Source organism: Neolamprologus brichardi, chromosome 10 (assembly GCF_056152115.1).
Source record: "Neolamprologus brichardi isolate AB-2024 chromosome 10, ASM5615211v1, whole genome shotgun sequence".
NCBI lineage: Eukaryota > Metazoa > Chordata > Actinopteri > Cichliformes > Cichlidae > Neolamprologus > Neolamprologus brichardi.
In genome coordinates, this window is record NC_142113.1 from 1,487,878 (window position 1) to 1,512,504 (window position 24,627).

The 24,627-nt window shown below is 43.1% G+C and overlaps 1 protein-coding gene and 1 pseudogene across 3 annotated transcripts; both read left to right on the top strand.

Annotated features, from left to right (window-relative positions):
• ints2 (integrator complex subunit 2) lies at positions 1 to 24,627 on the top strand. 3 transcript variants are annotated; one of them, XM_087847033.1, is made up of 25 exons: positions 1 to 195; positions 1,430 to 1,738; positions 2,945 to 3,083; positions 3,463 to 3,565; positions 6,829 to 6,942; positions 7,746 to 7,876; positions 10,391 to 10,561; positions 11,205 to 11,425; positions 11,528 to 11,653; positions 11,853 to 11,924; positions 13,177 to 13,291; positions 13,748 to 13,816; positions 15,663 to 15,797; positions 15,899 to 16,075; positions 16,234 to 16,348; positions 17,100 to 17,204; positions 17,314 to 17,478; positions 18,869 to 19,070; positions 20,264 to 20,389; positions 21,247 to 21,448; positions 21,642 to 21,923; positions 22,548 to 22,655; positions 22,871 to 22,976; positions 23,218 to 23,394; positions 24,183 to 24,627. In XM_087847033.1, the coding sequence occupies exons 2-25, from the start codon at positions 1,434 to 1,436 to the stop codon at positions 24,362 to 24,364; spliced, it is 3,648 nt and encodes a 1,215-aa protein (XP_087703159.1). In that variant the 5' UTR covers positions 1 to 195; positions 1,430 to 1,433; the 3' UTR covers positions 24,365 to 24,627. The 3 variants fall into 3 exon arrangements, with proteins under 3 accessions (XP_087703159.1, XP_087703157.1, XP_087703158.1); XM_087847031.1 differs by lacking the exon at positions 1 to 195 and adding an exon at positions 477 to 789 and having other exon boundaries at positions 1,410 to 1,738; XM_087847032.1 differs by lacking the exon at positions 1 to 195 and adding an exon at positions 477 to 789.
• LOC148100773 (uncharacterized) lies at positions 4,961 to 6,483 on the top strand (annotated as a pseudogene).

The window sequence follows — 24,627 nt, forward strand, 5'->3', positions numbered from 1 at the left end:
GCTGAGTTGCCCCTGGGTGGCATGTAGTAGCAGCTGGCAGCTCATTCTTTTGATAATTTTCTGCATTTCTTCTCGCTCTCAGCAACAGAGGGATAAACGGGTCCTGCTCTCCGTTTTCCTTCACTTCTCACCAACTGCAAAAATCTGTATATTCTTCAAAATGTGGAATTTATTCTGACACCAGAAACTGTTTGGGTAAGTACAAATCAAGATTAAATGGAGTTAGAAATGGGCAGGAATCTAAAAGCCCTAATATCTCATCATAAGCGGTATTTGCAAAACATTAGTGTAATCAAAATACTACATATTATTTTTTTAATATTTCCACCAGTCTGGCATAAGCTAGAATAAACCGTTTCCATTGTTGTCTGTCCGTTATAACATAGTCAAACTATAGAAAATTAAAGCGTTTGTAATTAGCTGTAACTATGAAAGAATAGCACGCGCCTATGATCAGAGTGCTCGCGGCACGCGCAGGCTGGAGTAGTCTTTGTTCAGTCATCGCTGCTTCACGGCACCGGCGACATTAGTGCTTTTGCTTTCACAATATCCACAGTGTTCCCTGTGGGTAACGATGAGATTTAGGGTATCTATAGTGGAGTGAAAGTACCAAACAACAGCAAAGACGTTTCCACAAACGTGCCGGCACAATCCAGGACAAGTTCCTCTGTTATTGACTTGGAGCTCTCCCAGATCGTGCGACCGCGGGGGCTGACGGTACAGTCTGACGTCTGAAGGCCTCCGCAGTGATAACTGTTTAAAACAGTACGTGTCATCTTAATGAGCCAGGTAAGGGCGTTCTTGTGAATTCGTGTATTTATGTTACACTTACTTTATAGCTTAGACGGACCCGTCAACTCAAGGTTGTCTTGTGACAAACTAGCCTAGCTTTTAGCTCTTAGCTTGCTAGTAGCATGCTAAAAGTCTTCCCAGAAGCGAACTGAATGAGTGTTAGCTACTGCTAGCTCATATGTAGCCTGTAAAACCCCAGCTAAGAGTTCGAGCGATTTTAGCCGAATTGCTGGTGCTTTAAAAAGCATATATTCAAGATTTCTGAAGGTGAGTCCAAATGATATTTTCACAAGAACCCAGAAAACACTAGTTCATGTATTACTCCCAGCAGTTGTTAGCATTTGCTTTAGTTAGTGGTTATAGACGGCTGTTATCTTGTTTCTTTAGTGGCGTGTAACAGCTTTTCTGTTTGTAGTGACTAAACCTATGAACAAGTTATCAAACAAAATCATTACCATCAGCGTACAAGTTACTCTCGCGTTAAAAATGTATATCGAGGAATGAATGGTCACATTATGACAACCGTTAGCTCTGCAACTTAAAGTGTTTGTACTGTTGAAAACAGACTAGTAGACTGTAGAAAAAAATGCATCCAGTTTTCCTCTTTAAACTGTCAGTTTTGTCTGTTTCCCCCAAGGTGTATGCACGGAGCGATGGGAGACAGTGCAGGGCTGCAGTTTGTCAGCTCCTATGCTTTTGAAGCCATGCAGAAGGTGGATGTAGTGCGCCTGGCTGCGTTAAGTGATCCGGAGCTGAGGCTGCTGCTGCCCTGCTTGGTGAGGATGGCGTTATGTGCCCCCGCTGATCAGAGCCAGTCCTGGGCACAGGACAAGAAGCTTATCCTCCGCCTGCTCTCTGGGGTTGAAGCCGTCAACTCCATTGTAGCACTTTTGTCTGTTGACTTTCATGCCTTGGAGCAGGATGCACGGAAGGAGCAGCAGCTTAGGTATGACTTATTTTCACATGGTAACACTATATACTGGTACAGTAGTGGGTTACAGGGTGGGAAAAGCTGCTTATCGGGTCAGACATATACAGCTATATTTGTTACTGTTTAAAAAAAAAAAAGAAAAAAAAAAGCCTACTTGGAGTTAATTTTAGCAGTATACATAATGTATAGGGGTGCAACGATACACAAAATTCATGGTTCGGTTTGATACTTTGGTGTCACGGTTGATATTTTTTTCGATACAAAAAAATGTTCATGCTTTTTTAATTTATCATTTATTAAAATTATAAATATATATTTTAACTCAAACATACAGTTTTTAAATTTAATGTTGCTGAAACAACAAAGTAATAAAAAATAAATCTATCTGATGGAGAAATCCCTCATCTTTGGAAAAGAGAGTTTATTACAGAGAAATGTCTCTTTCCAAAATAAAAGCTATACTATACGCTTCTTCTGGGCTATATTCTCAGCAGCATATTAAACATATCAGGTCCCCATAAGGAGAATCATGTGCTAACGGCTGTCTAAATGACTCGGGTAAAGTTTGTAGCATGCGTGCTTGTTGTTTTTGTCTGCTTCCACTTGTCTTTGCACGAGGATGATGTCAGAGTAAATGTGCAGTCATATTCGTTGTGTTCCCACTAGTGCTGTCAGCGTTAATCTGAAATGACGTTAACGCCACAACACTGCAAATCTCCGTTAACGAGCTACCGCGGACGAGCTAACTGCGCTAACGAGCTAACTGCGCTAACGAGCTAATTGCGCTAACGCACTAGTTCCCACCCATGTAATTGAGCATTGCGTGGCACATCCGACATACTGTTTTACTTTAGTCCATGACGCGCTTACCTTCAGGGTCATATGTCACATGAAGACCAAAATAGTTCCAAAGGCCAGATCTGAATGAGGGTGCGGGAGGTTCAATTTGCCATGTTGCAACGAGCTTAGCTTCTGTCTTGCTAGCTTGCGCTGCGCTCAGTGGATCTGCGCTGGACAGTATAGCCTAGGCGGAGTAGTCCAACGCAGATCCACTGAGCGCTCAACACAGACAGCATCGTCAGAAGGAAAGTTGATAAAATAAATTAAAAATGTTGTATTGTTCGATACATATGCGTACCGAACCGAAAGCACTGTATCGAACGGTTCAATATCGATACAAGTATCGTTGCACCCCTAATAATGTACCGTCTCCTCTGCTAGGCACAAGGCAGGTGGCTCTAATGCAGAAAGCATCCTGGTGTCACAGCTGCAGCACGGCCTAACTCTGGAGTTTGAACACAGTGATCCCCTCAGGAGGCTCCGTCTGACCCTCAGTGAGCTCCTGGCTATCATGAACAAGGTACAGTCAAAGCTCCCATTATAATCTCTGGACACTGATGATGATGATGATAACTGAGCATCCGCGTTGTAGAAATGTGGAACAAACATGTCACGTATACCTGGGACAGCTGTGTATATGTAAAGAAATGGAAGTATGAATCATATTGTGTCACCTGTGGACTACAGAAACAAGATGGTGCTGCTTTCTTTAACTTTTCATTAACTTTGAAGTTTTTATCGGAATTACGACTAAATCTCTGCCAGCTGCTCTCGCTTGGAATGAAATTAACTGCATCTCAGTGCTGCTGTTGTCCTTTAGTAGATCCATCTTCATCTAATAGGGGGAGTTGGGTGATGCGTCCCTGTGGCCTGTTTCACATTCCCGTGTTGTTTCTCAGGTGGCAGACTCCAATGGAGAGTTTTTCTTAAAGTCTTCTGAACTCTTTGAAAGTCCTGTGTACTTGGAAGAGGTTGCGGATGTCCTCTGCATTTTACAAGCAGGTAAAAAAGAAAAAATGTCATTTTGTTTGCAGGTACATTATAATAGCATTGCATTTAATGCAGCAACATTCAAAAACTAGAAAATGCATTTTCTGAAGAAACTGCAGCAAGAATACTGATAGTTGAATGTTTTGAGCTGAAATTAAACAATTGCTGAATGTTAAGTTAAAAATGTTGAATGAGCTGATTAGGGATGGGTATCGTTTAGGTTTTATCCGATACCAGTGCCAAACCGGTACTTTTGAAACGGTGCCAGTGCTTAAACGGTGCTTAAAGAATGGAGAACACAAACCTTGTCCAAAAACCTCTCATGTTCAGCTGTTTTTTTGTAAAAAGGTAACAATGTTAGCCTTTTCTGCAGCTATGGGGCATATATGGTATCACTCTTGGCTGGAAGCAGCTTAAACAATGGAAAAAACACAAACTTTGTCCAAAAACCTCTCATGTTTAACTGTTTTCCACTTTTTCTTTGGTCATTTTAGCCTTTTTGGCCAGGGTGAAGGGAGTATCTGCCATCAAACAAGAAGACAGCCTCATGTAGCTATGATGATGTTTGCTAGTTCACCTTACATGCATTAATGTAATAACGTGGTTAGCCTACTCAACGTAAATTACACACGAACAACATTAAGCTACTCACGCAGAGAAGAACGGCTGCTGCTGCATCATCATCCTCATCATTTCTGCTACACTGGCAGGGCTAGGGGCCAGGACTCTCCTCTTCGGGTTTTTGGGGGATGTTGCTAACTCCGGGTCGATAACAGGCACCACACCCGCAGTAGATGTGCTCGGTGTGAGGTCTCGCAGCAAGCTATCAAATACGGCGCATTTCTCGGCTTTTAAAAAAACGCTATGCGTCGCCAGGTGTTTCATCAGATTTGAGGTGTTACCTCCTTTGACAGTATCACAGTATCAGCTTAAAGCACTTGTTGCAGCTGCTGAGTTTGCATCTTTTGCTGTGAAGTACAGCCAGACTTTGACCGCTTCACCTTGGGCATTTTTAATCTGTAGCTCTGCTCTAAAAGAACGTACGTACCTGGACCCGCCTACTATCCTCAGAAACGTAAAATGATTGGCTAGAATCTAAAGTGTATCACAGCTCAGGAAAAAAAAGCACAGAAATGTGCGCTGCTTTTCGGTCTGGTTACTACCGTTTATGTCATGGCACCGGATACCGGTACCCATCCCTACAGCTGAAATATACTGAATAATTCACCTGAAAGATAAAGTGGAGAACTGTTGAAAGCCGAAGTTCACACAGAAGAAGTTTCAAAGTTTGAAAGTAGATGATGTTAAAATGTACATTAGAAAAAGCTGACTAAAATTTTTTTAGAAAAACAAAACATCTGAATAAATATTGAAGGTTCATATTCTTTTAATCACTGAATGACTGAAATGTGGGAAATTCAACTACAGACAAGTAAAGGGTGTCAGCTTGCTACAGGGGTGCCACTCTACCCTGCGGAGAATGAATATGATTATCTGAAATTCATCATAGAGACTCAGGGTCAGCCACCAGATCATGTTCTAGACTCATTTACACTGATGACTATCTCATTGAAGACGACTACAAGCAACAGCGCTGGACAGATAAGACTGACCAACAATTTCAGTACGAGACAGGATATCCATCCCTGGAGACTCGATACATAAAACTTAAACTTAAACTTAAACGACCTCGAACAAATAATAAAGGTTAGACGAGGACCAGAAGATGGCCAAAGCTTATTTGTCAGCTTAATTAAAGAGATGTTGGCCTTGGATGCACACCAGCGCATAACACCCTTGGAGGTTCTCCGGCATCCCTTTTTCAACCCTGGCCTCTCTAACAGGTTCCCATGTATTGACATTGAGAGAATCTCCAGAAGAGAGAAACAAAAGTGTGGATCATTGGGTCAGGCTACATCAGACGAGGCGAGAGTGACGCAAAAGAGAGGAGAAAATTTCAGACTTGATGCCAAAGTCCAATGGTTTGGCAAAGGAGGGATGCGCTGGAGCGGAGTCCTTCCTCGTTTTTATGAGGAGCGATGCCCACACAGAGACCACCTGACATATTGGTAATCCATGCTTGGGGCAATGATTTGGGACTCACGTCTGCTTATCAACTTTCTTGTGTCATTGAGAAGGAATTGATGCAACTGCACACAGAGTTGCCCTCAATGACAATTGTATATTCATCCATCAACGAGCGTCAAGTGTGGAGATATGGAAATCCAGGCAAAATCAATAAAGACAGGAAGATCATGAACGCCAGCATTAGAAAGGCTGCTGACCACTTTGCTGGAGTGATTATTGAGCATCCATGCTTGAGGTTTTTCATTCTCCATTTTTTTACCCGACAGAGTTCATTTAAACCAGAAATGCACTGAAAAGCATCCGCTCAGCGTCTTCAGTCACCTCACAGAAAACTTTCCTTCACAGTCCAGAAAACCACATGTTGTTTACTTTAGGCAATGTGAGCAACACAGAGCTAAATTGTGCTCTCATTTTCCTTTTCTTTTGCCTCTCACCCCCCAACCAGTCATGACCGATGGCTGCCCCTCCCTGAGCCTGGTTCTGTCAGAGGTCTCTTCCTGTTTAAAGGAAGTTTTTCCTTTCCACCGTTGCCAATGCTTGCTCTCATAGCGGATCATTTGATTGTTGAGCTTGAATTTAATTGAATTGGATTGAACAACATTTTAAACATTCAGGTGAGAGGTTCACGTTGTAGGGAGCTCTACAAAATCTACAAATGAAAAAATTGTCATTAGCGGCAAATCAAAATAAAGAAAAACATCTCTTGCTGCTGTGTTGGCAAAGTGTTAAAAACATGCTGAAGCTCAAACACTGTTTACAGCACTTTGTCATGTAGCTGATTTCTGCTTGCAGAGCAGTCTGCAGCCAGCCACTCCCAGCTCCTCACAGCCTTTTTCTTGTAAAAGGCAGTGACTTGCTTTTTGATAAATAAAAATAGGCAAGGCAAGTTTATTTGTACAGCACAATTCAACAACAAGGTGATTCAAAGTGCTTTACAGAGACATTAGAAACAAAAACAAATAAAAAGCATGATTTAAAATTGATTAAAACAAGCAAACAAACAAACAAAACAGTATAAATAACTGAAAAATCGAAATAATCCAAATAATAAATAATCCACTGCTCCCAAGAGTTCAGAAATAATGCAGCATATTTAAAATAACAAATATTTCTGTAAATCTAGTCTGAAAAGAATCCGCCTCTTTGACTTTGCCGTCTGACGTGTGTTTGGATTTTCTCCGTCGTAGAGCTGCCGTCGCTCCTGCCGATCGTGGATGTGGCCGAGGCTTTGCTTCACGTCCGCAATGGTGACTGGTTTCTGTGTCTGCTGGTTGCCAATGTTCCTGACAGCTTCAATGAAGGTAATTCATCTGTTGCACAACGCTGCACATTCTGTCAACAGATAATGGAAAATAGAGTGGCTGATTAATTGACAGGAATAGTTGGATATAGTCAGTCAGTGTGGAGGAAACAGGACCTGAGATTACCTCAAAGGTTTCTCGCTGTATTAGAATTACACACTGATATCTACAACTATATGTGTTGTTCTTAATTCTGTTCATGGCAGCGGCCCAAGAGTGCAGGCATTTGTCTTTGACTGATGATGAACATTATTATTATGTCACCCTGACTCACGAGAGCCCTTTGAGAGGCTCTCTGGAATAAAACACTCACTGTCTCCTTATCACAGAGCGTCAGAGCCATGTCAGGCGCAGATTTGTGCTGCGTAGCGGTGATCATCAGATTCCTTTTGGCTTTGCTGCTGCAGTTACTCTTTCATTGACATGAAAGTGCAGTGCATTCATCCTTGGATGAAGCGTTTGTAAGGTTTGCCATGTTAAACACCAGCTGGCAGCCAGACTTCACCCCGCCGCCTCATCAATGGTGTATGAATGATCCAAGAGCAGCACAGATGGAAACTAATTCAATTTCAAAGCGTTGCTGTAATGCCAGCTACTAAGTTTACTTTTAAACAACATACAGTGGGGAAGTGAAGGACAAATATGCCAGAGAATTGATGTAATCATGGCTGTTGTGTATTGAAGGACATAACTGGGATCTGGGAGTATTCAGATTATACAGTCTGCATACGTTTCTCCTCATTTGCTGTAAGGATATAGTGAGCAGAAAGTCCAGTGTTTCAGCGTGCCTCTCTGTGTTGCAGTGTGCAGAGGTCTGATTAAGAACGGAGAGCGTCAGGATGAGGAGAGCGTAGGTGGGCGGCGCAGGACTGAAGCGCTCCGGCAGCTATGTCAGATGAATCCCTCGCAGGCTCTCAATATCCGGGCTATGGTGGTAGGTATACTGTTAGTATAATGGCGGGACTGAACTCACACTTTATTTACAGCATCCCAAAAGTCATTTATTTCAGATGAGAGATGAGTTCTCTCATCTACTAGCTGCTCTTTTTCTACTCTGGATGCACGTTTTCTGCAACATTCATTCTGCTGCCCTGTTTCATCCCATTAATTATGCATGTATAAAATAAAATTAATACTCGCAGCAGCACATTTGGAGCATCTGCTCCTTTTTTATGAAGCGCTCTCCTGATTAAATGTTTGGATAGCACGACGGTTGTGTTTGCAGAAACATAGCCGCATTAAATATTGATTGTGATCTCAATATAATTATTTGCCGTTAAAACATATCTTCCATAATTTTGCAGTTTCTCTTAGTAACAAATTTAACGCGGCACCCCAGCAAAGCTCATCTGTTTCTCTGCCTCGCTAAACGTAGCTGGTGATGTAAGAGTTGCTTTTAGCTCTTAAACATCACTCTTTAGTTATTATAGACTTGACTAACGACCGGCTCTGCTGTGCAGGGAACTATTTTTCTCTGCTTAAATCAACTCACTGATAGAGGGCAGTAAAAGTGAGAGGATTTTGCTGTTTAGTCATTTATGTTGTGGTACTCTTAGTGACGCTGTCCCCGAGGGGGAGAAGTGAGTCTTTTTTCTATCGCTCATAGAGGTTACAAGGTCGGCTATTGAACGAGGCAGAAGAAATTCGTTGCCTTGCTGAATGATTCATTAGCAGAACTCGTACTTGGCTGGACTTTGTGGTCTCAGACAACAAGGTTTGGGAATTGATGGGATCCAGTGCTGAAAACAATGTCTGGAGAAGGGCAGTAGAGCTCGCAACCAGCAAGGTCAAGTAACGCCTGATGTTAGAAAATAAACATTAATAGTAGGATGACGAGGAATAGTGAATTTAACCCTTTAAAACCGGTCGGAGCAGCACGCTCCGTTTTGCGTAACTATTTTTAAATCCCGGTAGCTCTGCAACCACGTGAGCTAGCACAATAATTTTTTTTGCATATGAAACCGGAGGAGTTGTACTTACATCTTCTGCCATCAGCTTGTCCTCGGTCACAGTTTCCTTCCACATATAGCTGCAAAAACTGCATAAAAAGCACTTGCAGCAACAAAAACATAATATTCCAGAAACACGCTTTGCCGATCCGATCAGCTGTTCATAACACTTCCTACGTCCATCAGCATGAACTATCGCATGTCCGCCATGACCTGCCCGAAACCGGAAGTGACGTCATTTTCACGGAAATGTATTTTTTTACCATCAGGGCCTCATGAGCCTATACTGGTGTTTTTAAAAGTTATCTTTGACTTTATGACTTTCTGTGTGGTTTCTGGGATGCTTAGGACTCATATTGCACTGCTGGAAATAGTTTATTTTGATGCATATGCTGCTTTTTTGCAAATTTGCATTATAATATTTATTTTCGTTTTTCCTGCAGTATATAAAAATTGGTGTATTTCAAAAATAAAACTATGAAGACACTCAAAATAAATTTCCTGTGGTGGGAAACTATTTTGTGCAACTTTTTTGTATTTACAGTTTTGAGGGATAAGCCTCCTAAATTTCTCTAACTAGAAATATATGTTAAAAAACAAAAACGATTTTCTATTATTTTGTAGTTCATTGCACTTTTTTCCAATGTATGTAATTACTATGCACTTAATGCAGACATATTATTAAAATCTGGGCTGTAATGGTTGTATTGATGTATAGCAACTTGAAATGCTCCCAAAAATGGCTCCACAACATGTAAAAATATAATATAAGCTCTGGCGGACTTGGTTCTATGGTAGGTCTTAAAGGGTTAAACAACAATGATATTTCGTTTGCACAGAAAAAGAAGACGACACTAATACAGCAATGCTTGTATTAGAACAACACCCATATTGCTAGTTCCCCTTTTTTTTAAATTTCCTTTATTTTCAAACCTTGTTTTGGCTCGTAATCACTCACTTTGCAAGACAGCTTTGCTCATGTTTCCCCTCAGTAAGAAAAGGAGCTATACAGGGGTCTCGAACTCCAGTCCTCAAGGGCCAGTGTCCCTGCTGCAACACATCTGAATACAACTAGTAGGTCATTAGCAAGACTCTATAGACCTTGACTGCATGCTGAGGTGGCGACCCCTGACCCTGCTCAAGTAATGTAATTCTAACAATGCTTTTATTGCACCGTGTTCATTCAGTCATGAGCTGCTGTAACATGAATCAAATGGCTGAATTGCCACCTCAGCATGAGTCTTGCTGAGTCTTGCTAATGACCTACTAATTGTATCCAGCTGCAGCAGAGACACATGGAAAAGTTGCAGGACAGCAGCCCTCGAGGACTGGAGAACCCTGAGCTATACCTTGGAGACGCGTCTTTGCAAAGACCGGGAACACATCAGCCCATAGTGATAATCAAACAAACATAGACTAAGTCATTATGAAAGAACATGATTAATATTTGATAGCACAGGTGACGCTCTGTAATTGGCTGTGGGCTCTGTGTGTTCCAGGTGGAGGAGTGTCACCTGCCTGGTTTGGGTGTGGCTCTCACTCTGGATTATAAACCAGATGCAGCAGATGAGGCAGTCAGTCCTCTTGTGTCTTACGTCAGCGGACTGCTGCTCGGCACCAATAGCAAAGTCCGTACGTGGTTCAGTATGTTCATTCGCAATGGACAACAGGTAACAGGTTTACTCTCGTATTTCCTGACAACACATAAACAGTCTCTCCTTCAGGTGCAAGAGGTGGACCACCCAAAATGTCCTCGACATGTTGGATTGTTCCTGTGATGTTCTTAAAGAACAGACAGGAATACAAACACTCGCTGACATTCAAAATGAGATCCTGGTGGGAGCATCTCTCTTGTATTACTCGGTGTTCAGCGCTCGAGTTGGATTGCCCCAAATTTAAGCTAACATTCAAAATATCACAGCAGATATAAAGGAGATCACGAGTCTGTCTATCTGCTGGCATTTCTTGCAGTTTATGGAGCGCAGACACGCTTTAGTCAGCTTTTCACTGTAAATGTCATCATTTGTTTAAATTTCCCTTTCATAAAATGTTGGGTTTTAGGCGATAAAGCTCCCTCTGAGGAGGAACGGAGCTTCCGCTCGGCATTGGAGAAATGTCCTAAAATGTTCCTCTGCGTTTATTTCATTTGTAATTTTTTCATAAGTATTTCCTGGCAAGTTGCTGCTCATGCAACGAGTCAGTTAATGATCATAATTATCAGATTTGTAAATGAACTTGGGCAAACTTTTACCAAGGCCCAGCGGTGGAAGCATGAAAGTTAAACGGTGTCCTCTCCTCACTTGATCCTGCCAGCGTAAGAGGGAAAGCAGCTCAGTGCTGTGGCAAATGCGCAGGCAGCTGCTGCTCGAGCTCGTCGCCATCCTGCCGCGTTCGCGCAGCACCCATGTGCCCAATAATGGCGACATGGAGGAGGAAGGAGGCTCGGGGTACTCTGGCCTCAGAGAGGAGCACGTGGTGAAGGCCAGCGCCCTGCTCCGACTGTACTGCGCCCTCATGGGTATTGCAGGTCTCAGGTCAGTCAAAGGTCATGATAGCTTTTGTTACATTTGATTTTATTATCAATATTTAATGCACTAAATGTAACAATGTATTTTAATCGCTGTGTTTCCTTCCAGACCTACAGATGAGGAAGCAGAGCAACTACTGCAGCTGATGACCAGCCGGCCTCCTGCCACTCCTGCTGGCGTTCGCTTTGTCTCCTTGTCCTTCTGCAAACTGCTGGCCTTTCCTACTCTAGTCAGGTACATAAAGTTTATTGACTCTTACTTTTAGATGTCAGCCAACACAAACAGGCCAGGGATCACAAGCTCTTTTTAGCTGCCAGTGGTCTTGAATTTTGATTTGCCCGCTGCTTACCAAAAAGCCCCGTCGGTGTTTTTTGGCATTAATAGTATTCTCTTTATATGTTGACTGAGCATTATCCTCTGTGTGCCTGTGCAGCACTCCAGAGCAAGAACAACTGATGGTGATGTGGCTCAGCTGGATGATCAAAGAGGAGGAATACTTTGAAAGGTAACGATAAAAAGACACGACGCAAAAGATTAGAGAGTAAAGTTCATCACAGGAAGCTGTCACATGTCACTGTTTATTGTGACACACGCGTTATTGTACTGATTTTATATGTCGTAAGCTTTAAATGTTCATCACATCAGCTGTAATAGGATGATGTCTTTACAGAATTAGTCTATAATGCAACATAAACCCATATGTTAGATCCAGTATTAGTGTTCTATGCTGTGAAACATATACACAGCTGCTGGTGGTGGTGACCTCCTTTCATATGAAGAATCAGCAGATTTGTTTTTAAAAAAATGTAATTTAATTTTTTAAAATTAATTTCAGTTTTGGTGTCGGTATAAGAAAAAGGTGCTGAGCTCTTTACCTGTCAGCTTCCTCGCCAGTTTTGATTGGTTGTAACTGGTGCTGACATCGACTGGTATATATCTGACATGCATAGATAGCTGTGTGGTGTCTTTTCTACTCCTGCCATCTCAGGTATTATTTTTAAACAACCACAGCATACTTGTCCTAGAAATATGAATTGCTAACCAGCTACGGCTAAAACCAAAGCTGCCTGTAGGCTTATCACAGATTCTGTTTGGGCCCGTTCAGTGTCTTTTTAATGAGATCCAGGATCGCAGACATGGACATCCGAGGGGACTTTAAAGTCAAGAACCTCATTTTGAAAATTGGACATTATTAGTCAGTTACATTAGTTATGTGCATCTCCAAGTTTGGCCTGTTGTTGTTGCTCCAGTGCTGATGATGCAAGTGACAAGCATCAGTGGATTCACGCCGGATTTGAACATTTCTTTAATTCAGCTCTGATAGATTTCAGTGCCAGATGAAGAGGGATGAATAAGGAAGGGCAGATAATCTAAGGATGCCTATACACACGCTGTTTCCTTGCCCCTTGACCAAGTGACCGAGGAAACAAAAAACGTTCCCAGAAGAAGTTGAAAGTATTAAATCATCTTTATGTATTGAACTCGTTCCTCGGAGATTTGTTTTTCCTGTGTGAAGTCTGACCTGTTTCAGCTCCTTCAGCTTTGAATATGAATCCGTGTTTTTGTGACTCCATAAAGCATAAATCTGACAGGTTTGTCTGACTAACCTGAAGGCTGTGAGAGGAAGGTTCGGGTGTGTGTGGGCTGATGTAACGGTCATAATCACTTTTATTTAAATTCTGTCCTGCAACATGAAGGCTTAGCGACAAACCTAAATGTCTTCTCTCTCCTGCATGTGTTTGTCTTCCTCCTTACAGCGCCGCAGGCGTATCTGCTTCTTTTGGAGAGATGCTATTACTGGTTGCCATGTATTTCCATAGCAACCAGCTCAGCTCCATTATTGAGTTGGTGTGCTCTACTTTGGGGATGAAGGTAAGGTGGGAGGGAGGCAGTGATCAATACATCAGTCTGGCTGACCAGCCACTGGCCCCTTCTTCTGCTGCAGCAGTGGTGCATATAAAGACTGTATCACTAATGAAACCTTTGCAGCATACACGTATCCAGCTAGCTGCTCTATACCCTGCAGCCAGTTTTCAGTGTTATTACTTATTAAGTGCACTATTGTTTCTTGTCTGTGTGCTAAGTAGTTTCCCTGTCTCACTGTATTTCCCACTAAGATGTGTAATGTAATTGGATTTAGAGCCTGTTTGTTTCCACCCCCAGGGCAATCCTCTCAGTTCAGTGTTGTGCTTGCCATGTAGAATTTTTCTTATGAAATATGAAAAGAGGGAATTACAAAATAACAGCGCTGCTGCCTACAGGCTGTTTTCACTCACAGCGAGCCTGCCACTCTGGATGTTTGTCATAGTTTTTGTGTAATTCCTGCAGATTGCCATCAAGCCCAGCTCACTGAGCAAGATGAAGACCATCTTCACACAGGAGATCTTCACTGAACAGGTGTGTATGTATATTACAAGTCCATCATTGTGTATTGTTACTGGGCAACCACCGTTTTTGTCAGTGATTTGATTTAGATCAACACCTCCATCCTTTCAGGTTTCACTGTTTACTATCAGACCAATGGGGGGCGGGGCTGCTGAAACCTTTTTCATAGGAAGCACAGAAAGTTTTGACTTTGATATCTTTAGGTTATCACTGCTTGACGTTGGCAAACAGAGTTTTCACACCAGTATAGACTGTTAGCATCACACACATCTGTCTGTGTCATGGGGTCAGCTTCTTAAACAGTGTTATTAGAGAGATCGGACACCTCGTGAGTCTTGAACCAGTAAATCCCATAATGGCAACGATGGTTGGACAGTTTTAACCCTATTTTGTAGCAAAACCTTTTAAACTGTTTTTTCAGATTCAATTTGATATTAAAGTTAGGAGCTACCTTTGGCTGCTCCCTTATTTCCCAAGGATCGGCATATTTGATTTGGCACACATTTGATGCCCTTTGCTCTTAATGATGCTGCCCTCCCATTTATCTGGCATTGGGACTAGGAGTGCACTTGGCTGGGGTTCATCTCCTAACAGAATTAAATTAACCATCATTCACATATATGGTGAATGTGTTAACCAATTCAATTCAATTCAATTTTATTTATATAGCGCCAAATCACAACAAAAGTCGCCTCAAGGTGCTTCATAGATACAGAGAAAAACCCAACAATCATATGACCCCCTATGAGCAAGCACTTTGGTGACAGTGGGAAGGAAAAACTCCCTTTTAACAGGAAGAAACCTCCAGCAGAACCAGGCTCAGGGAGGGGCGGAGCCATCTGCTGTGATTGGTTGGGGTGAGAGAAGGAAGACAGGATAAAGACATGCTGTGGAAGAGAGACAGAGATTAATAACAGATATGAGTCAATGCAGAGAGGTCTATTAATACATAGTGAGTGAGAAAGGTGACTGGAAAGGAAAAACTCAATGCATCATGGGAATTCCCCGGCAGCCTACATCTATTGCAGCATAACTAAGGGAGGATTCAGGGTCACCTGGTCCAGCCCTAACTATATGCTTTAGCAAAAAGGAAAGTTTGAAGCCTAATCTTAAAAGTAGAGATAGTGTCTGTCTCCCGAATCCAAACTGGAAGCTGGTTCCACAGAAGAGGGGCCTGAAAACTGAAGGCTCTGCCTCCCATTCTACTTTTAAATACTCTAGGAACAACAAGTAGGCCTGCAGAGCGAGAGCGAAGTGCTCTAATAGGGTGATATGGTACTACAAGGTCATTAAGATAAGATGGGGCCTGATTATTTAAGACCTTGTATGTGAGGAGCAGGATTTTGAACTCTGGATTTAACAGGAAGCCAAAACAGGAGAAATCTGCTCTCTCTTTCTAGTCCCTGTCAGTACTCTTGCTGCAGCATTTTGGATTAACTGAAGGCTTTTCAGGGAGTTTTTAGGACTTCCTGATAATAATGAATTACAGTAGTCCAGCCTGGAAGTAATAAATGCATGAACTAGTTTTTCAGCGTCACTCTGAGACAGGATATTTCTAACTTTAGAGATGTTGCGCAAATGGAAGAACGCAGTCTTACATATTTGTTTAATATGTGCGTTGAAGGACATATCCTGGTCAAAAATGACTCCAAGGTTCCTCACAGTGTTACTGAACCACTGCACCACCGAGCAACTATATTATTTCGATAATGATTCAAAACGTAGAAACTTGGCCACAGATAATGGTTGGGCCCATGTAAATGTTCCAGTCAAGGAGCGGTACAAAAGAAATGTGGCACAAATGTTTATAGTCTTTACATTTCTGAACTGTTAACAACAGTTAACTTTGGCTGTGCAGGTGGTTACAGCTCATGCAGTCAGGGTTGCAGTGACCAACAACCTAAGTGCCAACATCACAGGATTTCTTCCCATTCACTGCATCTACCAGCTGCTTCGGAGCCGAGCCTTCACCAAGCACAAAGTGTCTATTAAGGTAAAGCACACAACGTTATGGCTGATTGTGACTATTGCGTAACTTTGTGCTACTGCACAGCTGTTTGAAACTGTGTTGTTGCCCTTGTGTGCACCTTCTAGGACTGGATCTATCGCCAACTCTGTGAGACGACGACACCCATCCACACCCAACTTATTCCCCTAATTGATGCTTATATCAACTCCATCCTTACTCCAGCTTCCAAGGCAAACCCAGAGGCCACCAACCAGCCAATCACAGAGCAGGAAATCCTCAATGTCTTCCAGAGCTCTGCAGGAGTAAGTCGCTTCCAACCAGTGCAGTGCATTTGATGGGTTATTGTTAGTTTTGTTTGAAACATAATTACACATAATCCATAATTTTGCTCACTTTGATCTTCGTAGTTTGGAAATAGGTTTGTAACCGTTATATCCACGTTTACTGGTGATCTCTTTAGCAAGCGGATGGTAGTCGAGCAGGACGGCAGCGCTACTCTATCACCACCCAACTGCTTATCCTGTACTACATCCTGTCATATGAGGAGAACCTGCTGGCTAGCACCAAACAGCTGGGTATGTATGAGGCTGTTTCCCAACAAAAACACCGCGATGTGTTTGGCTTCCCTTTGTGCTCTTGGCTCACCTCCCTCCTGCTTCTCATTTTCTTTCTGTGCCTGTCTGAATTGCATCCTTTGTCATTTTCCTCACTGAAGAATGCATTGTGTGGATGATGAAGGGAATTTGTCAGCAAGTGAGAAGAAAAAGGAACCTTTTGTCCTCTGTTAAGTTGTAGGAGATGCTCTGGATGTGCAGTCATTCATCCTTTTCTCTCTTGGCACTGAATGTTGGCTGCTTCATAGAGAATAAATGGTTGGCTGACAAAGAGCCAAGTACAATGGCTGCGGGAGCAAAGCTAACTAGGACAGCTGTAGGTTAGATTGAGCATTAGCAGTTAGCCTAGTCAGTGTTTATTCTCTCCCGTGACGAGCTCTCCTCTTGCCCTTCATTAGGCCAGATTTATGTGAGAGTTTATGCCCATCTCTTTAATTGCTGTGTTTACCCAAGTGCTCTCTCAGCCTTCAAGGAAGGAGTAATGAAGCCCATCAGCAGTGGTAATGAACCCACGTCAATGAAAAATCACCTCAGCTTCCCGCACGCATCGGCACAGCGGCTCTGGTGTCCTCACACAATCAAATAAAACATTTATCCTCCATCGCGTCCTTATTTTGCTTCACATTTTCACTCTGTTTAGTATTTAATTTAGTGTCGTTGCTGTGATCCACTCACTCGTCCTGTTTTCCTCTTTTTCTGTTTTTTTTTTTAGCCCTGATGCAGAAGAAGCCAAAATCCTACTCTGCAGCCCTGATGGACCAGATCCCCATTAAGTACTTAGTTACCCAGGCCCAGGGGCTGCAGCAGGAACTCGGAGGTGAGAGTCACGTTTGGCTTTTTCTTACTAAACACATGGAGAAAAACCCCCAAAAGGTAAAAAATATTTGATTATTGTAGACTGAACACAGCTTCTTCACTGATCCCAGGTCTGCATTCGGCCCTACTGAGACTGCTTGCTACCAACTACCCACATTTATGCCTTGTGGAGGACTGGGTGTGTGCGGAGGAGGTGACCGGTACCCTGCCCCTGTTGAGGAAGATGATGCTTCCCAGCAACACCTGTAGATACACCCAGAGACAGCTTCACCAGGGTGAGCACAGGAGATTTAAGATGTAGCTGCTGAATGTAAGTTAAAATATTGAGAGAGAAACATTTTAAAGTAATAAAAACTCAGACAGATAATTGATGGCTTTACTAGCACCACTGACGCTAATCTAGACGTCACGAGTGAAATGCCAGATTATCTGTCTTAGGTTGGAATAAAATCATTTATCAATCTGTAATCTTTGAGGTTAATCTTTTATGCTGTGTTGATCCCACAACTGCTGAAGGATCAACAGTTTCAATAGATGTAGGTGGCGCTGCACGACAAACCGCAGAGAGCTGGCGTCTCGTTTATTTGTGTTTCTCTGATCTTCATTGTAGTTTAAAAGAAAGTTGTTTGAACTGAGTGATGGTTACATACTTGTTGCGGAGCCTGTCTCTTAACCTGAACAGCTTACTCCATTTGTATGGCGTTATTTTTGTGCCGCTATTCTGAGCGCACGTAAAAAAAATTTGCAGGTGCAAGTGTCGTATTTTGAGGAGAAATTTATTTTGAATCTTTTTGATTCTAGCTGAAGTCCGGGACTAATCGCGTTCCTTTTCCCTTCAATACGGATGTGTTGTAATTGGTCCAGCCCAAAAACAAACAAACATAAAAATGAAAAATCACCATCGGCCCACCAGGCAAATGTCCAATGGCCAGTCCAGCTATGCGGTCAGCTGGTGGGTAACAGGCATCTCCGAAAACGTTAGAGCACTTATGCAAATATGTGATGTCTTGATGAATCAAGCAGATATTAGAAGTTTACACAGAAACATTCTCGCATGAAAATATCTTAAAAGTTTATTTTGTGACCCAGAAAGAGTAATATTTCAAACTCCGCCCCTGCCTCGTTTGAGTTTTGGACAAATGCATTCTGGGATATTGCATTTCGTCATTTCGAGCTGATTGGAGACCAGAACAGCCAATCAGATTTCTTTGCATCCAAGTCTGCGATTGGTTGGTTTTGTGGCACAAATATAACGGTGTAGAGAAAGAGTTGAGCGTGCACAGGCGGAAATGTTGAGAGCGCGAGCACACTGAAATACAGTTTTTGCACACAGGAATGAATTTTGTTCACTCAGATTCAGCTTTTCTTCGCTCAAAATAAATTTCAAACACTTGCACCTGCAAACTTTTTTTACGTGCGCTCAGAATAGTGGCACAAAAATATCGCCATACATTTGTAGGATTTAATCTGTGATTTCCATTTTTCCTCTCTGACTCTTGAAATGCTTCCATGCTGCTAAAGGAATCTGTTGATTAACCTCAACGGACAATCGCACAATAATTCTCAAGTGTATTTATGATATTGTGCTGTGCACTTGTTGTACACTGACGGAGATGCAGCCAAAGCTTCGTACCTCAGAGATTAAAGCTTATGTTTTCCTCCCAGCCTTCCAGAAGTTGCCGTCAGGTAGTCCCAGGCTGATGCGTATCCTGGAACATTTAACGCTGCTTTCACCCGGAGACCTGATCCCTTACGCGGAGGCCCTCACAGCCAGCACGGCTCTGCTGCTGGAGCCTGCTGTGCCTCGTCGTATACTACAGACCGTCAACAAGCTCTGGATGGGTCTGAACACCGTGATGCCCCGCAGGTACGTGCTCCGGACATGCAGTCAGGAATTTGTGCCTTAAAGCATTAATGGAATCGCTTGAGTAACTAAAATTGGTCTAAAGAATTTTCTTGTCTCACTAATTAGAATTTGACATCACTGAAGTGAATGAACCCCCCTGCTGCTGCTGCTGCTGCTGCTGCTGGTTAAATAATAATTATACATGTTTCCAGTAAAAGGCTTACAGGGCTGTAGAAACCTGTAGAGCAGCAGATGTTGCTCTTAACTTTCAGCTGTCTGCTCAGTGATTATTGTATAAATAGATCAAAGACACTTCTGGACAGATGAGGTTAACCTCACGCTGCTGCAGGGCTCAAAGGAGCACAGCTACTAAAAGGAGCCTGTTACAAGACGAGCTCAGGCAGGAAGACTGAGGGGGAGATGTAAGGGGTTGTCGGGGGAGCATGCTAGCGGGCCGTCGTTATTACCGTGTTGTTTTGAAAATACGGCGCACTTAAAATCAATCCTTTGATTTTCTGAAAGTCGACAGAGCCCCTTATAATCCCGTGTGCCTTATGTATGAACTCTGGTTGTGTTTACTGACCTTGAAACGATTTTATGTCCACGGCGCTCGAAAATCTGTCAGATGTTTCAGTGCGACTTTGCTAAGCTACGAAGCCGCACCGCTCGATGGATTGTCGGAGCATTACGGCTATCGTAGGCGGAGCCTCGCGGAGGGATATGTACTGTGCTTCAACATAATATTACCGTATTGTGTGTGTATAACCTCTTTGTAAGTTTTGTGGATATTATACATGATTATGCTGAGGATATGTCGGCCAGTTTCCACTGGAAATGCCTTTTGGTTAAACTGTCAGCGAGGAATTTGCATTTGCACTGTTACATTTTTATATAACTTTAATGCACATAAAAAACAGCTGCTTGTTTAAATGAAAATACATTATTATAGTGTCAATTATATCGTCAGTTATATCATCATCATTATTATCGAAATTTTCAAATGTATATCGTAATAAATATTTTTGGTCATATCGCCCTGCTCTAATCTGAATATTAATCTTGAGTTTTACTTTGAGCAGTTTTAATGTTGTCCCTTAACAAGGCAGCGTTTCTTAGTCTTAGTTACGTCAGAGTTCTTTGAAAGCCGGTACAGCCGGTGCTTCAGTTAACAAAACTTTGTGTGGTGGGAATGAAATTGTGTGTCTGTGTCACAGGCTGTGGGTGATGACGGTAAACGCCCTCCAACCTTCAGCGAAGCTGCTCAGGCAGCAGAGGTACACCCAGAATGACCTGATGGTCGATCCTCTCATCGTGCTGCGCTGTGATCAGAGAGTATACAGGTGACTACAAAATGCCACGTGTGGACTCAAACATACAGTCTCAGACGTGTTGCAGTAGGTGAGCTTTCATGTGGTCCACGTTTTCACTGAACGCAACTAAAGATTTCTTCTGATACAAAAGATGAGCAGCGCGGGCAGCCCGGTAGCTCTGCAACCACGTGAGCTAGCGCAATAATTTTTTTTGCATATGAAACCGGAGGAGTTGTACTAACATCTTCTGCCATCAGCTCGTCCTCAGTCACAGCTTTGCAAAACCTGCATAAAAAGCACTTGCAGCAACAAAAATCGATCAGCTGTTCATAACACTTCCTACGTTGGAATAGACGTCAGCATGAACTGTCGCATGTCCGCCATGACCTGCCCAGAACTGGAAGTGACATCATTTTCACAGACAATGTATTTTTTGTCCTGTAGAGCATTCACAAAGATATGCGGGTATTTTTAAAATAAATTTTGAGTTTATGCCGTTCTGTATCGTGTCTGGGAGGCTCAAACTCAAACTGCTGGAAATAATGTTTTGATGCTGTTTTTGTGCAAATTTGCATCATAATATTTATTTTCATTTTTCCTGCAGTATATAAAAATTGGTGTATTTCAAAAATAAAACTATGAAGACACTCAAAATAATTTTCCTGTGGTTGGAAACTATTTTGTGCAAATTTTTGTTATTTACAGTTTTGAGGGATAAGCCTCTGAAATGTAGTTACTAAGGACTTAATGCAGACATGTTATTAAAATTTAGGCTATAATGGTTGTATTGATGTATAGAAACTACAGCATGTAAGAATATAAAGATAAGCTCTGGTAGACTCGGTTCTATGATTAATTGTCAGGTAACACTATTTGTTTTTGGCCAGGTGTCCTCCTTTGATGGACATTGTCCTCCACATGCTGAACGGCTACCTGCTGGCCTCGAAAGCCTACCTCCAATGTCACCTGAAGGAGACGGCCGACTTTGATCGACAGAGCCAGACCGTGTCGAGCCTCTGTGTGCCGGGACAACCGGATACGCCGGAGGTCACCAGGGAGGAGCTAAAGAACGCTCTTTTATCTGCGCAGGTCATTTAACCCTGTTTCCTGCATCACGTTGTTTCTTCATCCCCCCCAAAATATCACACTGCAAAATTTGCAAATCTTATTTTTCTGTGAAATTTCTCTCTTACTGGTGTTTCAGTAAAACAAAAAATGCAAAAAGCCACTAAAGTGTGACGGCGCAAAGTCATTATAAATCCTTGTTTTTGTCCAACTGCAGGACAGCGCAGCAGTGCAGATTCTTCTGGAGGTGTGCCTGCCAACCTCTGAAGAGCAGCAGCTGGGGGCCACCACAGACAGCCTGTTGAGGAGCATTCGGGGCCCCGTGCCAGGGAAACCGAAACAGGGAAGCCTGGGGCCCACAGCCAAGGGGGGCGTGGAGGCTGCGGAGCCAGAGGGAGGTTTACTCAGCGATTTGAGGGAGGTGCAGTGTCTCATCTGTTGTCTGCTGCATCAAATGTTCATCGCCGACCCCAACATTGCCAAGTTGGTCCACTTTCAGGTAATATATTGTGAAAAAGCTGGCAGGTTTATGGTGCCATTAGGCATCCTTGTAGCATCCCTCCACATTTTCCTATTGAAAGCATCACAGTCATTGATAATTGATTACACCGTAGAGCAGAAATACCTTCAATGCGATTTTCAAGAAGATCCGAATCATATTGACCGCATTAGTCATCAGATTGTGCCGCGGCGTAAGTAATAAGTGAGTGCAGCGCTCCCAGAAGCAGCAGACTGCCATATGGTGGACTTCATCAAACCGCTTCCTGTCACAGTAATCCATCCACGCTGCCGAGCAGGAGCTGCCGAGCAGGAGCTGCCGAGCAGGAGCTGCCGAGCAGGAGCTGCCGAGCAGGAGCTGCCGAGCAGGAGCTGCCGAGCAGGAGCTGCCGAGCAGGAGCTGCCGAGCAGGAGCTGCCGAGCAGGAGCTGCCGAGCAGGAGCTGCCGAGCAGGAGCTGCCGAGCAGGAGCTGCCGAGCTGCTGCAGTGTGCATCGGCGCACACGCATGTTTAGCTAGCACTCGTTTACACAGACGACTATTTGAATAAATGAGCTGCTTATTTGCGATTTCTTGCTTATGCTGCTAGATTAATTCCAAGTTTCCTGTTTCCTCTCGTCTGCCAGGGTTACCCTCAAGCTCTGCTGCCTCTAACTGTGGCAGGCATTCCCTCCATCCATATCTGTCTGGACTTCATCCCGGAGCTGCTGGCCCAGCCCCAGCTGGAAAAGCAGGTGAGGCCTCCCAACCTCCCTCCCCTCTCTTTTCTGGCGTTCACTCCTGGACTCGCCCTGGGTTTGTGCCACAGCCTCTCTTACACTGTTGTGCTTTTATTTATTTATTTATTTTCTCCAACCAGCTCTGCTCGCTGCTCTGCTGACTGTTTGCATATTTGCTACATAAATAAATGTATTAAATGTCTCGCTGTTGTTATCGTGTGTCCCTGCAGATCTTTGCAATCCAGTTGCTGTCATATCTGTGCACCCAGTACGCCCTACCCAAGTCCCTGAGTGTGGCCAGGTTGGCCATCAGTGTCATGGGCACACTTCTTACAGGTCAGTAAACACTCAGGCTTATGCATGTGGTGATATACTTCCTCTTTTAGCATCTGTTCATCATCTGCTGCCTGCACACTGTACAATAATCAGCTGTTGGCACACAGATGTTTTCATCCCTGTGTTTAGCTGCCATCCTCTGGTGTTTAGCTGTTAGTGCAACATTATTTCTCTACACTGTATTAACTGTTTATCAGCCTTGTGTATCGTGTTAATTGTGTATTCGTGTTTTGCCTCCCAGTGCTGACTCGTGCCAAGCGTTTCCTCTTCTTCATGCCCACCCTGCCATGCCTGGTGGCTTTCTGCCAGGCGTTCCCTCCGCTTTACGATGACGTGGCAGCTCTCTTAGTACAAGTGGGCCAGGTTTGTTCTTCGGACGTGGCCACCAAAGCCAGGGACATCGATCCTTTTATCGCGCGTAAGCATGATTACTCTTTTTCTCTGCAGAATAATGTAACCGTTGACACAAAAATACTTTGACCCAAATCGTTTTTGTTCATCTTTTTAAAAATCCACAATCCAGATGTTGTAATTAAAGCCATCTGATCATTTCTGTCCTAAATGTCTAAGAATTATGAGAAAGACCCTTCATCATTTATTAGCTTTGATGTGTTTGAAGTCTGATGTTGCCTTACACATGACCAAGTGTCTGCTCCTCAGACTGAGGGTGTGAAGCTCGGCCGAGCTTCTTGGTGTCACTGCTGTTGGATCTGTACTCACTGTGGATGTACAGCTCATGCATTTCACTGGATCTAGTGAATGTGTAGTAGGAGTATACCTGCCATAGACATTTAAAGGTGTTGTCCATGTATGCTACTGCAGAGAGGCTTAATCTACTTTGTTTATTCAGCATTTCTGGACGCTTCGATTCAATTCAGTTTTATTTATATAGCGCCAAATCACAACAAAAGTCGCCTCAAGGCGCTTCATAGATACAGAGAAAAACCCAACAATCATATGACCCCCCTATGAGCAGCACTTTGGCGACAGTGGGAAGGAAAAACTCCCTTTTAACAGGAAGAAACCTCCAGCAGAACCAGGCTCAGGGAGGGGCGGGGCCATCTGCTGTGATTGGTTGGGGTGAGAGAAGGAAGACAGGATAAAGACATGCTGTGGAAGAGAGACAAATTATTGGACATAGAATAATTTGTGTAGCTGAGTTTAGATCTACCAGTGCTAAAGAAAACCACTTGTTTTTTCACTCAGGCTTGCAGTATCTTAAGGAGAAACCACTGGAGGCTGAGGTCTCAGGAGGACACCCCTGCAAGCTGACGCTGCCCCAGAAGACAGCAGAGGAGCTGGGTGGGGCTGACCCTGATGTGCAGCTCTGTTACTGCATAGAGGCCACCTTCATGGACATTATCAGCTGCACCCTTCACGGACTATAGAGCAAACACACAGACTCTGGATGGTTCAAAGGGACTGGATTAAACCAACAACTGCAAACACTGCCTCTGTGTTCATGTGCTCTGTGATCATTTGTAGAAAGTACAAAAATGAAAATGTTTTTGGGGGTTTTCTTCGACCTCTGTAAGCATATTTTTTTAACTTTAAGTGCTACGACCTTTTTTTCTCAGGCACTGAAAAAATGTTGCCTTCAGATGTGAGAGTTTTGTAATGTATTTGTTTGTAATAAAACAAAGGAAATATC